Source organism: Alosa pseudoharengus, unplaced genomic scaffold (assembly GCF_046254945.1).
Source record: "Alosa pseudoharengus isolate Yale_2024_CS ecotype anadromous, Long Island Sound unplaced genomic scaffold, YU_APseudo_1.1 YU_APseudo_1.1_scf_19, whole genome shotgun sequence".
NCBI classification, from domain to species: domain Eukaryota; kingdom Metazoa; phylum Chordata; class Actinopteri; order Clupeiformes; family Clupeidae; genus Alosa; species Alosa pseudoharengus.
In genome coordinates this window covers 29,559,945-29,576,449 of record NW_027468657.1, presented here as the reverse complement: position 1 = coordinate 29,576,449, position 16,505 = coordinate 29,559,945, and the positions used below count along the sequence as shown (strand labels likewise).

The 16,505-nt window shown below is 44.0% G+C and overlaps 3 protein-coding genes across 5 annotated transcripts; 2 read left to right on the top strand and 1 right to left on the bottom strand.

The window, feature by feature from the left end:
- The first annotated feature begins 52 nt into the window (after window positions 1-52).
- Window positions 53-2,944, top strand: zbtb3 (zinc finger and BTB domain containing 3). Of its 3 annotated transcripts, none has more exons than XM_076292242.1 (3): window positions 53-117; window positions 572-707; window positions 908-2,944. In XM_076292242.1, the coding sequence occupies exon 3, from the start codon at window positions 914-916 to the stop codon at window positions 2,735-2,737; it is 1,824 nt and encodes a 607-aa protein (XP_076148357.1). In that variant the 5' UTR covers window positions 53-117; window positions 572-707; window positions 908-913; the 3' UTR covers window positions 2,738-2,944. The 3 variants fall into 3 exon arrangements, with proteins under 3 accessions (XP_076148357.1, XP_076148359.1, XP_076148358.1); XM_076292244.1 differs by having other exon boundaries at window positions 81-117; window positions 575-707; XM_076292243.1 differs by having other exon boundaries at window positions 86-117; window positions 542-707.
- Window positions 2,945-4,200: 1,256 nt separating this feature from the next.
- On the bottom strand, window positions 4,201-6,200 carry rnaseh2c (ribonuclease H2, subunit C). Its single transcript, XM_076292245.1, has 5 exons — window positions 6,123-6,200; window positions 5,657-5,808; window positions 5,445-5,557; window positions 5,209-5,328; window positions 4,201-4,453 (listed from the first exon to the last, which is right to left on the bottom strand). The coding sequence occupies exons 2-5, from the start codon at window positions 5,805-5,807 to the stop codon at window positions 4,430-4,432; spliced, it is 408 nt and encodes a 135-aa protein (XP_076148360.1). The 5' UTR covers window position 5,808; window positions 6,123-6,200; the 3' UTR covers window positions 4,201-4,429.
- A 3,929-nt stretch (window positions 6,201-10,129) lies between these two features.
- foxa (forkhead box A sequence) lies at window positions 10,130-11,201 on the top strand. Its single transcript, XM_076292774.1, has one exon. It carries the CDS (start codon window positions 10,131-10,133, stop codon window positions 11,199-11,201), a length of 1,071 nt encoding a protein of 356 aa, XP_076148889.1. The 5' UTR covers window position 10,130.
- Window positions 11,202-16,505: the final 5,304 nt, after the last annotated feature.

Genomic DNA, 16,505 nt, shown 5'->3' with positions numbered 1-16,505 from the left:
TACCTGCTCTTTACTATCAAACCAGTAGATGGCAGTATATATATCACATTATTGTGATGCTACATTGCTACACCCAACGAAGAAGAAGGTTTTCAGCGTAAAATGTCGTTTTAACAGGTGAGAAACACAGTTATTATGGCAGCAGGTATCGATTGGTTTTGGAATTCAATTTGTTACTACATGAGAAAAATCCGTGGTAGTCTAACTTTGAACCGTCTGAGTAAACCTACATCTTAGAGGCTCTGCGAGGTCTGCTAGCCTACAAAACGTCTGGCCAGTAAACAAAGCAGCTTTTCTAGCTAGCAACCGTATGCTATACACTCGTAGTAACGTAGTTATTGCTGACGTTAACCCTTGTGTTGTGATGGGAACGTATCGCCCTTGTCTAAATAATTACTTCCCTTTATACATTATCAATTCATTCGCCACTATCTGTATTGTTTTCCAGAGGACTGTAACAGTGAAAGCCAGAAATTGCTTGTACTGACTAACATACACAGTTAAATGTGTCGGGGTATTTGTTATACTTTTCCTGAAACAGCTTCCATTCAACTTTTTTTTTCTATGAAAGAAGACCATACATACACATTTCCTTGGAAATCTCAACTGTTGCTTGAAGCGGACGTCAATTCAAGAGTATAAGACTGCCCTCACAGAAAAACAGAGAAATTCTCTTTGGTCTATGTAGGAGTATACTCTTTCGGCTGGTAAGTTCCAAGGTTCATACCCCCCGTCCATTTTTGATTATTCCGGTTTCTCCCTCCGATAGGTAACATGGATGTTTGTTGAAACAAATTCCGTTTTGTCTGAAACACAACTCTCAAGCTTATCAGCTGGCACTCTCACCTCAACACACACTCACTGTTTTTCTTATGGCCTCCCTTTCTTTCTCTCCCTCTCTCCTCAGGTGCTGATGGAGTTCCCAGAGCACAGTCAGCAGCTCCTGGCGAGCCTGCGCTCCCAGCAGCGGCAAGGCTTCCTCTGTGACTGTCTAGTGCAGGTTGGTCCTTTGCGCTTCCAAGCCCACCGTGCCGTACTGGCCTCCTGCTCCCCGTTCTTCCACATGTTTTACTCTGAACACCCACTGGGCACCAGTGGCAGCTCCTCAGGGGCCCGAAGGGAAACAGTCGTCACCATCAACGGTCAGATCGTCACCCCGGCGGCCTTTGGGCTGCTGCTGGACTTCATGTATGAGGGGGTGCTGAAGCTTGCCGCCCACCCACCCCCGGAGGACGTACTGGCGGCGGCCAGCTTCCTGCACATGAACGACGTGGTGCAGGTGTGCAAGAAGAGACTGCAGGGCCGTGGCCTGGCTGAGGCGGACAGCACCAGGGCTGAGGAGGTGGACGCGAAAGCTGCGTTTGGAGGACCTGCCAGCGTAGTCACTGTCAGCTCTAGAGGTACTGTCGCCAGTGTGGGGACTATTGGAAGTAGGGCACAGGATGGTTCGCCTGGAGGGTCTTCCAAGGTGGTAGCAGTAACAATGTCTGGACAAACGCCGGCGAGGTCACCTTACCACCAGTTTTCCTCTTTAAAGGCGGACACTCGGACGGTTAATGTTCACAACATTCAGGACGACAGCAGCAGTGGGACGGGCAGTCCAGATTTAGCGGACACCACCCAGCCAGGCATGGACTCTTTCCCTGCGGTAGGGGAATTTGGTGCAGTCTCAGGCAGAAGGAAAGTACCAGTACGGACAGGAAATCAGGAGTCTGCTCTCTCTAGTCCCTGCAGCACCACTGAAATATACTGCGGAACCAACAGTACCCTATCCTCCTCGTCTCTACAGCAACCTCATCAACCGCTCAACAGCACAGAGAACCAGCCCGTCGGGTCAGCAGTGGTCACCGTGGCTCATGCCGGAGATGGCGGCAGACTCAGCCCTGTGCAAGACGGACACTCGGAGAGCAGCTCTGGTTCAGCACGTCGCTCGAGCCAGGGAGCTCCAGCCCTCGCTACACCTCCCCTGAAGAGTCCAGGCCTGGGCAGCGGCAACGGCACGTCCCCTCCTCACCGCCCAGAGGCTCGGGCGGAACCGGAGCCGAGGCCGGATTTCGTGAGGGTGAGGGTGGGCAGCGCAAGCGCCCGGCCTCCGTCTCCGGAGAGGCGACGGGAATCGGATGAGGACGGGGTGAAGGTGAAGGTGGAGGCCATCGTGATTTCAGACGAAGAGTTGGAGGAAGCGGAAGGGGCGCGCGAGCGGAGTGGCACTGGAGCTCCGGAACTGTCCAGGGAGGCCATGCATTTTGACGACAGCAATCCTGACATGGAGGAATTGGCCGGGACTCACTTCATGGTCTCCAACCCTCTGGCGCACATCTCTGAGCACCAGGAGCCTCTCTCCTTCCCCATGTCGCCACAGGGTCATAGTGCTTCCTCCTCAGACCCTGCGAGTTTTCCCGGCTCTCTCTTCCCGCATGGGTCCCATCACTCTGAGCACCAGGGTGTCTACTTCGAGGAATTCCAAGACTCCCTCGGGAATTATGTGGAGGACGTGCCAACGTGCAGTACGTGCGGAAAGACCTTCTCCTGTGCTTACACGCTCCGGAGGCACGCCATCGTCCACACGCGAGAGCGGCCCTTTGAGTGTCGCTACTGCTATCGTAGTTATACGCAGTCAGGTGATTTGTACCGGCATATCAGAAAGGCGCATGATCATGACTTGCCAGCAAAACGCCAGCGGGGGGAGAACGACCCCGGGGGAGATGATCTGACCCAGCCTCCACCGCAGACGTAACGTCTACCAAATCACTGCACAGCTGTTCACAAGACATAGACGCAATGGATCCCTTAATGTTCATGTGTGTCTGTTTTATCTTCAGATGAAATGTAGTTCAAACTCTTTATTATGGTGTCACAAAGCAGCCTTGCTCACATCAACAGTAGGTGTATTTTTAGTGTATTTGACTTGCACCCCATTAAACAATGACCTGAAAGCGGAGAATCAAGGAAGAGAAGGTCAACTTAAAACAGAAGTATGGGGAACTAGAGAAATGTGAAACAAAAAAGTAGGATGTGTTTGGAGAATTTTAGGATCCTAATTTGAATGGCTGCTTACATTCATGGTCTGTTTTAACGGGACGGTTTAAGAAGTAATTTTGGACTTATTGTTTGCTGTGTGTGTGTGTCCACCACCAAATACACTGGCCTAAAATATCTTGCTTACCACAAGGAGTAATTGGCCCAATTCCAAAGTCTGGACTCACAGACTTTGCTGCGCGTTCTCGCGAAATTCGCAAGGGTTCAGGGCTGTCCCAATGTTGCATTTCAAACGGCATGAGGGTTTGAATACACACTTACCGAGCCCTCTCCGTGAGGCTGCATCAGTGCAGACTTCACGGAAGGAAATTACCCCCAGTTCAAAGCGTTGTGACATTTACACGGAGAGATAGACCTCTAAAGTTTGCCTCCAAAAAAAGAACCAAAATGGCCATCTTTGCCCATATAAGGAGATCCGGGTGTTAATTGAAGCTAACTACCTATGGCAAGTTGCATTTCAAGTTAGATTTTTGCTACCCCAGAGCTAAGTTTGCCATCTTAACGTACCGAAGATCACAGTACCCACTCGAAGGCAGAGGACAAAAGTGCTAGGCAAAACGTCTGCATTTCAGACTTCTTTGTCCCCGCGAGAGTTTAACAGGTGCGATAATTCAAAATCCCCATGTTATTTTCCCATAGGAAAAATCACAAGATGGATCTCAAAGATGGCAGCTTTTTTGTAGGCTAACTTCAGAGGTCTATAGGGAAATCCGGAAATTACAAAGGTAAACAACAGCACGACATGTGCATGTTGCAAGTGTCATCAAAAAATTTGGTATTAAACATCACCAAGGTAACATGTGATCTTGTGAAATACTGTCCCAATCCCATTTCTACCTATCTGAGACCATGTGGCCTCACACACTCAACCACTTAGCACCCGAGATAAATTCAGTCTGTGAGTCTTTAGTCCTCAGGGCTCACTTTGGGATTCAGCCATTATGTTCAAAGGGGAATTCTGAATACTGCAGAGTAATGTGTGTATACTTGTAATAATGCCAATAGTAATTTGTCATCACCGTTTCTCTTTTAAAACATTTCTAGTGAACTTGTGAAAACCGGTAAAATTGTTCTTTGCCATTGTAAATAAAACCAGTGAGTGACTTACTGAATTGTTAAATAAATGATACTGTTACAGTTTACAAAACGATCAATTGAAAATATTGACAAAACAGAAGATTTTAATGCAACATTTTGTATTATGTACTAAAATGGACCACAAATCTGACATTAAAATACAAGTGCAGAAAATATAAACAGAGGCATGGCTGTTTCAGTTAAGATTGCAACTATACATCTCAACCATTCTAAAACAAATGTATTGAAGTGTTCCACTGGTACAACATGATGGAACTGGATTATTTCCATTACATTGTTTTTTTCCCTTCTCTTAGTCTTCTACTTGCCCATGGATCTGCAAACACAATAAAACAGAATTTAGTCACAGTCAACTCTTTACATTAAGTATAAGTATATTTAAGCAATAAGCCCCGAGAGGCTTATTGCAACAGTTTTAGAAAAGCAATATGCCGCTAGCGCGTCATGCCTAACAACACCCCTTAGCAGTTTTAGAATCAGTGTAACCTATGAACTCGAGTGCCTTATTGCTTTTTTAAAACTGTTACTATAAATACCTGGCAAAGTTTCACAAAGTGAAGGCACAGCAACTAGAAATGGAACCCATTTATTCATAGATAATCAATCTTCCGCCAATAAATATATTTCCTCTATCTGAATGGTTGCCAAGCAACATCGAGTTGCAGCTACTTTAACTTTTGTATCAAGTTATGGTAGAGCAGTAATATAGAACGAAATGCGGTCAAGGTGTATGTTTATATTTTACAACGGCATCGAACGCGATTCAGCCAATTACAATCTTTTGATCTCGTGAGGGAAATTTGGTCTCTGCATTTATCCCAATCCGTGAATTAGTGAAAAACACACAGCACACAGTGAACACACAGTGAGGTGAAGCACACACTAACCTCGAGCAGTGAGCTGCCTGCTACAGCAGCGCTCGGGGAGCAGTTAGGGGTTAGGTGCCTTGCTCAAGGGCACTTCAGCCGTGGATGTGGACATTTTACTACTGGTCGGGGATCGAACCGGCAACCTTTCCGTTACAAGCCCAAGGCCCTAACCAGTATTTGGGTATTAAAAACAAAAACTCACTGCATCTGCTAGTGTAGGCCATGCCATTGCCATGACAACTCCATCATCAGAAGAGGGAGGAATCTCCAGGTTCCAATATGTGAGGTCATGGAATACAGACGAAACGTTCACTACACCATCCTGTACAAACAGATGAGATGGCAGTTAAAAAAAAAGATCTGTCATTTAAATCTGAATGTGTGTGTGGTGTACGGTTTTCAAATAACATCAAACACTAGTCTTATCCTCATGATCACCTCTTGATCCGAGCTTGGTTTATGGACTTGTTTCAGAACAAGACCTGTGTAGCCTTGAGGACAGTTCACCTCCTGGCCTTTTAACCCTCGACCCCTGAAGGATACAGTCAATTCTGCAAGAATTATTAGACACAGTTTATCATCAATTATTATAACAAAACAAAAACAAAACTAGCTATTTGATTTCAAATGATTGCATCCATGCCACTGACCGTGTTTGCGGTCTTTCACGGCAGAGGTGAAATACTGAGATACTTCAGCAGGGCCGTCGTGTTCAATCTCACAAGGTAAAAGGTGAATTGGCAGTTTATCCGCTCGGCTAACAGAGCCTAGCTGTACTGTCGTCACACTGCTGTTTGACATGCTATGGAAAATAGTAGTATGTTTAACATGCAAATAAAGCGTGCAATTGCTCAAAATGTTGAAGTCTCAAATATTGAAGTCTCAAATATTATAGAGGTAAACTGTTCTATTTACGGTGTTGACACTCAACGTAACCTAGCATGCTGCGTATCTGCTAATTTAACATGGAAAGTGCTTAGTAGTTTAGTTTGAGAACCTGCAACTGTTGGGATATTTATTTCAATCAACGTAGGCTACTTTCTTTTATGCGAAACTCGACAAGTTACTTTCTATCCATCATAATCTGTAAACACTTGCACAAACCCACTTCTTTACCTTGAAATCTTTCTGACCACTGAGCAGGAAGCAAATGTTTGTTTTTGGCATGTGTTTTTGGAAGCAAAGAAAGACAAAATCGTAATATGATTGGACATACGTCTTTCCTCGGCTTCCTTCTCTCTACTTGGCGCGACAATTAAGAACTTTATAGTGTTTGGCGCCATCTACTGGAGTGGAAGAACTAGGCTGCAAAGTTTATGGGAACCATAAATTGGCTATTTTATAAATTATACAATCCATGGTTAATAGGCGCGTATATGCTATGTGGGAATGTTCGTTAGTTGCTATTTGCCTCAGGTTTACTTTGGAGTGGGTAAGACTGTCTTTAGTGGCAGGCTAGCACATAGGCTACCGTTGACTTGCGCTAGCCTAGCACCTGCGAACTCTGCAATTAGAAGGACTGGGTGAAACGTGTTAAAAACGGTCTCCACTGATAAATATCACACTTGCTTACTTGGAAATGAGGTCTTATGTCCAAAATCCTGAACCACCCCTTTAAGCCTATTAGCTAGATGAGGCACAGCAACTCTTATTGGCATCATTAATTAGGCTGACTGCGTGAATTGTTTCCTGTTGAGGTGCAAGTCTGGCACCTCAGCCAGTCATTAAAACAAGGTTTAATGAATAGGTAATATGATCAGCAAAAGCCTACTTGTCCAATTTTAATCACGTCACCATGTTCTTCTTATCCATGCAGGCTTGATATTGGCTAGATCAGTAAAAAGACAATCCCACTTGGATTGCAGATTTCTATGACTAAGTGAAAATATCTGTCCTCAGATATTATAATTGGTTGGTTAATTAATCGATCGATTGATTAATTAAGCTACTGTTAGAATAATTGGTTAAATAGGCCATGCATCACTTTGCTGTACTGATAAAATACAAATAGGGGCAGAATAACAAGATCCTTTGAAATTCAAGCATAGCCATAGATTCCAAACATGGTTCACATTCCCATTCTTTAATGGTGGTGAATGCATTCGCCCCCCCAAAAAAACCAAACAAAGCAAATTAGCCCTATTAAGTACTGCACCTGATATGACCAGACTAACCTCTCTTCACAGAATAATTCTGCCCACACATTTTATGATGTATTATGTTGGACATGATGAAACACATTTGTTATTAAACGAAGCCAGCAGAAACCTCTTACTCTGAGGAGGTCTATGGGCTGGGTGGAGGGGACTGCAGGGAGGGGGTAGAGGGTGGTTCTTTTAAATGGCCTGCAAAGTAAATGTTTGCTTTTGGTCAATAAAAGTGACACCCAACACCCCCAATCTGCCAAGCAGCTGTCCTCAATAATAGGGAGAGAGCTGCAGAGATGCATGCGGACAGAGAGAAAAAAAGAGCAGTCTCATTGTGGTGAGAAATGAGTCATGGCTGCTTTACAATACTGCTGAAATGAACACACACACACACACAAACACACACACACACACACACACACACACACACACACACACACACACAATAAAATTAAACCATTTGCACCTGTGGAAGTCCCATAACCTCTTAATGTAGCCCAGTGTCCATTGAACATATCTAACATGGACCGCACTGAAATAAGTGTCTTACATGAGTGCAACAGTTCTGAAGATATTTGTTTTATCCTCAGTTTTGGATTTAGGATGATTTGTTTTTAGATTACTTCTAACATAAATATACTGTGGGATGATCCTGTGTGGCAGTTATGCTTTGAGGTTTTCTGGATATGAGACATCAGCAGAAATATTGAGAATTTTGTAAAGTTACACTTAAAGATTTAGTAGTACTGCTAAGGGTGTTAAGGGTATTTGATGTGACAACTTCTTCAGCTGTTCTCATATTAAATAATATTTCAGTGTGATATATTTCATATTAATTCAATCATATTAATTGAATCATGTTGTCATCAAGTCCAGGCCTCCATCATATCCATAAAATTGACTAGCATTGTTTTGGCAATGATTATGATTATGCATAATAATATTAATAGACCATAATAAACGTGTATATCATAATATAATACATATAAGTATGTGATTACATCGGGTTTATATGGCCTATCAGATTTCACATAAAAGCTGCACATTTTATTCAGATACATTTCTTTTTTGTCGCTAACAAAATGTAGGGCAATTAATCAGATTAAAACTATTGGGGTTAAAAAACTGCAACAAACGTTTTTAAATAAGAAAAAAAGAAGGGTTGGTCGAAAGAAAATGGGCGGGAGGTTAATTCCAAGAGGAGAGTCGGAGGAACAACCTGAGGATCTTCAAATGAACCTGTGGGCTTCACTCCTCCCTCATTGGCACAAGCTCCTTCTTACATCTCTAGAGTGGTTACGAGACTGACCGAAATTCGATAAACAACAGTCTATTTAAATACACTTTAAAAGGGATTTTTAGTTTTTAAAGCTTGGATCTGGGACTAAAAGATGAGCGGAGTGAAACGAGAGAAAGGGGAAGAGTGGGCTACCTATTACCCAGAAGAGGTATGTGAAAAATCTTTTTATAGACTGTTATAAAATCCTTGAATAACTTTTGTTTCGTTAACTTTACATTTTCTTAAACTGTAGTCTAAGGTTATTTTGGAAAAAATGTAATGTGAATCACCCGAAAGTCAAACTGATACTGCAATAAAGACAACTGCATTTTTTTGTAGTTTAAGTTAGCCATTCAACTGCAAGTAGTCTCCAAAACAATTCAGATTGATTATCAAAACATGCATTATAGGCTAATTAACAATATTATCAGCAATAACAATAATAATAATAATAATAATAATAGGCCAATAATAATAATCATAATAATAATCAAAAATATAGGCCTGCATGCTCAGATAATTTGGGGTATATTCAGAGATGATAAAAATTGGTATCACAAACGAAAAAAATAAGATGCACTTTTTCCAATTGCACCTGAGGCAGTGTCGCAAGGCCTAAAGGAAATTAGGCAGGATTAAAGCAGCCAGAATCTTTAATAACAACTGCCCGAGTGTCCTGTCTGCCCATTAAAATGTTCTAGTTTATGCCAGTTGTAGTTACATCAAAGACAGCAACTTTTTATGTTTGCCTATTTCACTTATGACACAGTAGTTTTTCTTTGATGGTTAAGTCGAGGCCAGATAGCCTATAGGCTAATAATTCCTCAGCGGGAAATTGAGTTTCGACTACAGGTCTGTGTTCAGCTCAGTCTGTGTGTGGTCTAAGGGTAGTTAATTGATCGAGTCCATGATAGTGCCAAGACCTTTTTTTCTTCTGATGGATACGTATGACTTACAAACTCCCCATAACCAGGGGGGCGTTTCTGAGTTCAAAAAGAACACGAAATGGTAGCCTAATGCCTCGAATCTTTACTAACAACGTCCACTGAGAAAGGCAGCGGAGGGCAGCAGTCGTGTCCCCCAAAGACCCCTCTGTCAAATTGTCTTTCATGGTACAGAAAAAAGGCGGACGGTGAGTGACTTAAAAAGAGACAAAACAAGCGAGGGAAGAATGGCCGGACTAGCGGAACAATGGGGTTATCGCTGGGTGGGTGGCCGGAATATATTTACATGGTGATACCCTAGATTAAGCTTACTTGCGGGGTTGCTAATGAAATCAGGGCAGCGACGCTGGAGGGAGGTGTTGGGAGCGTCTGCGTGATGGAATTCCCTCGCGCATAAAATGCAGGATCACGTCGCAAGGAAGGTTCAGAGGCTTTGAAGTAGGGCACTAAGCGATTAACACTGGGCAGGGCACTGAAAAGGGCTTGCATCTGTTAATTTAATTGATTTCAAATCTCTCAGTGGTAAATGTCTCTCTCCTTGTTTTTTTTCTGTATGGGTTCAATAATGTAATTGCATCTTTTATTTTAAAAAAAAAACTATGGATAATGTCACTTAACACCTTACTCTGTTTAACAAGTGGTTGTTTCCCTTCCCTTGCAGATGTATCCTGGGGGGACCATCCTGACATCTGGACTAGGGAGCTATGTCCTCCCTGAGTCTCATTACCTTACTTGTGGGCCAGTGGGGGAATCCATGGCTGGGAAAATCTCAGAGCGTCTTGGAAGCCCTGGGAATGACCTGGCTGCCACACTGCCTCCACCCCAGCAGGGATTCACAGAGAGGGATCCATATGGCCTGGAGGTCCTGGGCACTGATCCTCCTTCAGCATACCGGCGGAACATGAACCACGCCAAGCCCCCGTACTCCTACATCTCGCTGATCTGCATGGCCATCCAGCAGGCTCCGTCCAAAAAGCTCACCTTGAACGAGATCTATGACTGGATCCGGCAGCTCTTCCCTTTCTACAGGCAGAACCAGCAGCGTTGGCAGAACTCAATCCGCCACTCCTTGTCTTTCAACGACTGCTTCATCCGCGTGCCCCGTTCACCGGACTCCCCCGGGAAGGGCTCCTACTGGACACTCCACCCTGACTCGGGGAACATGTTCGAGAACGGCTGCTACATGCGCCGGCAGAAACGCTTCCGGTGTGCCCGACAGACGCCGGTGTCCCCCTCCAAAGCCAAGAGCGAGGCGGCCGAGGGGAAGCCGGGGAAGGGAGAGGAGAAGAGGCGGAAGGCGTCGGAGGTCAAACCCCCGGCCTCTGCCTCTGATTCTACGTCCACGTCGTCCACCACACCTCCCTCAACTACCTCCACGTTTGCCCTGACTCCACCTGTTGCAGCCCCCTGTGCCCTCCGCCCCAAGTCCCCATCACCCCCTCCACCTCTCCAGCGCCTCTCCTTCCCTCCTCCGTCCCACGAGCCTCTGGCCCACCTGTCCCCTCCGTCCGTGTCCTCTCTCAACCTCGTCACGGCCTCCCTCCCGCAACCCCACCATGTCCTCCAGACTCCCCCGTCCTTCTCCATGGACCCCTGCATGCGAAGCGAGCCCCTCACCCACTACCCTTTCTCCATCTCTCAGCTCATGGACTTTCAGCCGTACGACTCCTCTGCCGGATACCAGGGATACTACTCGGCCAACTCTAACTCTCACCACTACAACACCTACCTGATGAGCAGAGAGGAGTCTCCGTACATGGGAGACTCTGTGTACTACCCCTCTGGACTTGGGATGTGTTCAGTACCGTTACTGAGTTCCTCATGAAAGCACGAAGCCATAAAGGACTACTAGGAGATAGATATAAATAGAAAGCAGATGTTCCGGCTGGTATATGCAGTTGAGAATGATTCGAAATGTTTAGAAATTACTGGAACTTTAATTCTTCCCTGGTGTCTTTGGTATATTCAACAGAATAAGAATGTATATATATTGAATGTGACTTTTTGTCATGCAAGTATGTCATGTCTTGAGAATTTAGACTATGACATTCTTATATTTCATTGTAAGCATTTCTCATAGAATAATTTATTAGTTATTTTGAAATTACTTCCTCTGAACACATTATTGCATCTGAATAAAGTGTATGTGAAAATAAGCTTTTGTTGAAATTGAAACGTCTTTAACCTTTAAACGTCTGTAACCTTTAACCTTTGAACCTTAATTCTTTAAAAGATACATCTTCTTTATTCCAAAATATTTGACTAGTGCACTATTCACATCCACCATGTTTTCTGAACATAACAGTATCAAACAAATACAGACACCATAATGGAAAAGCCTCAACCACCCAAACATTTTTCCTAGCATTCCTTAAGTTGCTTGTGAGCCGGAAAGTTACCCAGCCTGAGAAAAACTATTGTCTTTGCAGTGGTGGACAAGACAGTGAACAAGTCTTTAAGCTGTCACATCTTCCAGCCCCAACTACATTCCTCACTTTGGCACAAATGGGACTGCACCAGGATCAGATGCTCCTTTTGTGTCCCAGGAGCTTCCTGCAGACCAAAATCCAGGAAAAGAGACCAGAGATAGGACACTTAAGCTGGCTTGATAGGTTTCAACAAACTGTTCAAATAGTGTCAAAATATTGCTATTTTTGTACCACTTCTACACTTATGAATTTCAGACAGGTAGTTTAGAACTTTGAGATCTGCATCTGTCACTGAGAAGGACTAAATTTAGGTTGTAGGGTACATTTCATAAGCACTCAGTTTGACTTGTCTGATAAACAGACATGTTTTATGCAATAAAATATTACACACTCTGCTTCAATGTAGGACAGTACACACATGTAGACAATACAAAAGCCATGAGAGACTCTTAGTACAGTGTGACCTACTCGTGTGAATTCCCCTTTCATGGTGTGGGGTGGATGGCCATATCCAGGGTGGTCAGTCTGGCTTTAGGGGTGGCAGGGAATGGATAAAGTGTTATCCTGTCCTGCTAAATGGCAGCAGTGGGAAGGTTATTCAAAAGGTCCTGACCTCCTCCCTCTAGTCCTCCACCCCACCAACCCTCGCCGTAGTGCGCGGGGAAATCCCTATTGTCCAGGAGAGCCCAGAGACAATGGGATGACACAGGCTCTAATGACAGACCTCCCAAAATCAGTGTGCTGTTGAATGGAGGCACAGGGACACCCACAGCGATCAGACACGAGTCCCCCCCGTGTCTGCCATGGTGGGACAGGGATGAGCAGAGACTTTGAAAGGCTGCGCTGCAATCGAGTGCATGATTTTGAGTCTATAATTTTAGGAGATCATAACATCTTTTCCAATATCTTGTGGAATCATAACAGACCAAATGTATCATGAAATACATAAAGGATCATAAGTCTACCATGTTAAAACACATACTGGTAGGTGAAATATATAAAACCCAAATAAAAAGAAATGGAAAATAATGATATATCAAAGAACAAAGGTTCTGATGGAGTACTGATGGCGTACTTTATATTCCCAGTTAAGAATTTCAAGTAGATTTTTTCTTTTCTTCCTTTAAAAAACAAATCTTGGTTTTATTTTTCTGACACACTTTAATGCAGCTGTCTGCCTTCCTTGTCTCTTTGCCGTCTTCTGAACTGCAAGTCCTTCTATTTGCCTTACGGGAGGTGGCCAAGGGCCAAGATGCAATTTTAGATGGTCAGGAGCAGGGTTGGAGATAGAGCCTGTTTTCATCAGAGAAGAGGTGAGGCGGCACAACAGGTCAGGCACACCAAACAGGAAGCTCAATTTGAGTCCCAGAGATAACAGAAAAGGATTAAAAGCAATTTAACACCTGTCATCTTTCCGCCAAATCTTCCGCCCGGGGGTTTGGCATTCTGTTGGTCCCCTCGGAGTTGAACTCTCCAGGTGTTTTCAATCCACACTTTCTTCAAGGTTTTATTATGTGCGAGCACTATACATGGGTGTGAAGTTGTGTGTGTGTGTGTGTGTGTGTGTGTGTGTGTGTGTGTGTGTGTATGTGTGTGTGTGTGTGTGTGATTCCATGCATAATGTATCTCTCAAAATGCTTTGCCTTTGTTTGCCTGTGTGCTTGAATGTGTCTGAGTTGTACCCAGGGTGCTACAGGGACTGTGGGGAGGAATTTCTCCCAGCTCAGGCGGCCCCGAGTGACATCAGGCCGATATGAAAGAGCCAGCTGTGAGAGGTGAGCAGAGAGCAAAGGGTGGTGGGGACGGAGGGACAAAAAACACCCAGACAGCCTTTATACTGCACAGTCTATGGCACCCGGAGCAGAACCCAGAGGCATTGTGACTCTCTGAATGGAAGACGATGACAGCTGGTCGCATCCACTCCACTGTAACAGTCATGTATCTGTCGAGAAACCAACCCTGTTGATCGTCAAGGTGCCCGATTTTTCCTGATCTATAGCCTCCATACATCTTCTGTAGATTTTTGAATCTGACAGTTGTGCGTGACCATTAAGCCTACTGTCACTGTGACCAGCTCATCACTGTGAACCTCTCACTCACAAAATGTGGTGAATACAAATATTCAATCAGCAGCAGGAGAGAAGTAATTGATTTTTCCCCACCTCAGATAGATCTAAGTGGTCTGCTAATGGTCTGAAGCGGCGGTAACACATTTGCACAATGGGTAACGTCCTTATAGTGGTCGTCAGCAGGGGGACATAGATTCAGATGGTCTGCTGCATTTAAGGGCTTTTATCTCCCATGTCAGAGGAGGCGGCGAGCGATTGGGCAAAGGGCTGGGTAGCACAGGCGTAGCCGTGGCAACAGAGGCGTATAGGCCCGGTCGTGTTGTTTACACAGTGGCCCAGTTTTTTATTGCCTGTCTCTGCCTGAGCGTCTCCCTGCGGGTCCCCCTCGTCTCTTTTCATGACGGCCAGGGTAAATATGCCTGTTCAAATAGCCATCAGTCAGGGCTCAGGACAGGCCCTAACCCCTCACCCGCTCACTTGGCTGCCTCCAATACACTGGAATACCCCCCACCCTCCTCAGGAAAAAAAAGCACATGGGCTTTTCTTCATATGACTGTATGAATAAAACATTGTATGCTTTTGTGTGTGAACATGACAAAGAGTGGCAAGGAGAAATAGCTGGTGTGCTTTGAAGGTTACCTGATATGGATTTTAGTGGATTAGTGTCTTAAACATTCATTGGTTTTACAAATAAAACTATAGTCAACAGACATCTCCTCTTAGTAGCAGTGTGCCAAAAATATGTCTACTTATTCTTACTAAGTAAGGATTCTTCATTCTTCTCATTGTCCTTTGAAACTCACCTCTCGTTCCTCTTTGCTAGCTCCATACATTGCACACCAGTAACTGTCCCTCTCAGCACCCACCTGTGTTTACACAGTGACTCTTCTGTGTCTCTTTTAGGACAGTGAGATAAGCTACAGGCAAATAACAAATGAGAGGTAGAGACAGAGACATAGACAGAGAGAGAGAGAGAGAGATTCACTCATTTGGCATCCTATATATCTTTCATCCCTTTGTAATTACCCTTTTGTAAGGCTATCCTTTCATTCATTCATCTGTCGCCACATCAAACAACTCACGTAAGCCGAACAGCATAAAGCACCTCGATAGTCCCCACGCAATATCCGTCAGGTTCTACTACTGTGTGATTTTTACAGCAATTATTTTTGCTTTGTTTTGGTTTCAAAATAAATTCGCCATATTTGCTATTGAGTTCATAATAACTACTCATGTTTACAGAGTTTTGATTCTGTTTTATTGCTTATGGGATTTCAACTTGTGCGTCTTACAGAAAGGCAGGATAAACACATTGGGTATTTGATTGTAATATCTGCAGCATTGTGAGTCCAAGGCAGGTATTTACTCAGTCATAAAAGTGATCAAACTCATCATCAGAATTGATCTCCCTGTTTCCTGGGCCCATGGGGCTGCTGTTCTTCTTCTCTGGAACCTCCACATCAGAGTCACTCTCAGAACCTTTGGAAACAAACAGCATTTGAAGAACGTTGTTTTGTTTATGTGTAATTGTTTAGGTACACTGTTTTTATGATGTTATTACAGTAATGTTTTGAATCGTTGCCTTCATGTGTGCGCACCAGCACATCTGGCACAGAAGGGAGAGTGAAGGAGAACCCTGAGGGAGATCCCTTTATCATCCCTTTAATGCCATCATGTGCAGATAAACTATGCATATAATGTGTGTGTGTGTGTGTATGTATGCGTGCGTATGTGTGTGTGTGTGTGTGTGTGTGTGTGTGTGTATGTGTGTGTGTGTGTGTGTGCATGGATATGTGCATGCTGTATGTGTGTTTGTATGTATGTGAGAGAGTATGTGTGGGAGACCTTACCTTTTTGAATAACAATTACCTTTGGTATCATCTCCCTAGGAATAAATACAGTGATGTGAAAGGTGAGGTGAAAGGTGTAAGCCATAGTATTTTCTAGAGAAATGTACAAAATCAGACACCATGACTGGAAGTCAGCATGGAATGAATAGAAGTATATGGCACTATTCAGCCTCACACACAGACAGCACTTACTTTTGTTTTGGCACTTCTACTTTAGGAGCAAGAAGACCTTCAATGTCATCTTCATCTTCATCTTTCTCACCCAGGTATTTTAAGAAGTTGTACTTCGGACCCTCAGACCGTGCATATCCATTATCTACTATCACCTCATCATCCTCATCATCTTCAATTTCCTGATTGTACAGCTCTTCATCATCTTCTCCATCTTCATCGTCTAGATTTATGGCACCATTTCTGGAAATAATGAGAAGAAACATAAATGCTGTTTCATTAATCAAACACAGCTTTTCACAGGTGGAGGTCATTTACTGTCACAACATTTGGAAGAGTAACCTGTTAGACAAGCTCTCCTATTTTCTGATAACTGACTTTGGGTGTTGCTCTTCCTCTTCCTTCTCATCTTCATCATCTTCATCATCTACCTCATCCTCTTCTTGGTCTTCGTCATCATCACCCTCATCCTCTTCTTCCTCCTCATCTTCTTCTGATGGATCATCTTTACTTTGGCTTTTATCAGCCTCCTTGTCCTTGTCCATTTCTGAGCTTTTGGTAGTGTTTTTCTTTGAATCGCCATTTCGGAATTTCTGTGAACCATCTGAGA

Coding starts and splice junctions, on each gene's coding strand:
- zbtb3 (XM_076292242.1), top strand. CDS start 914: ATGGAGTTCCCAGAGCACAGTCAGCAGCTCCTGGCGAGCCTGCGCTCC.
- rnaseh2c (XM_076292245.1), bottom strand. CDS start 5,807: ATGTCAAACAGCAGTGTGACGACAGTACAGCTAGGCTCTGTTAGCCGA. Junction 5,329..5,444: donor AACCAAGCTCGGATCAAGAG/GTGATCATGAGG, acceptor CTGTTTGTACAG/GATGGTGTAGTGAACGTTTC. Junction 4,454..5,208: donor GGCCTACACTAGCAGATGCA/GTGAGTTTTTGT, acceptor TTGTGTTTGCAG/ATCCATGGGCAAGTAGAAGA.
- foxa (XM_076292774.1), top strand. CDS start 10,131: ATGGCTGGGAAAATCTCAGAGCGTCTTGGAAGCCCTGGGAATGACCTG.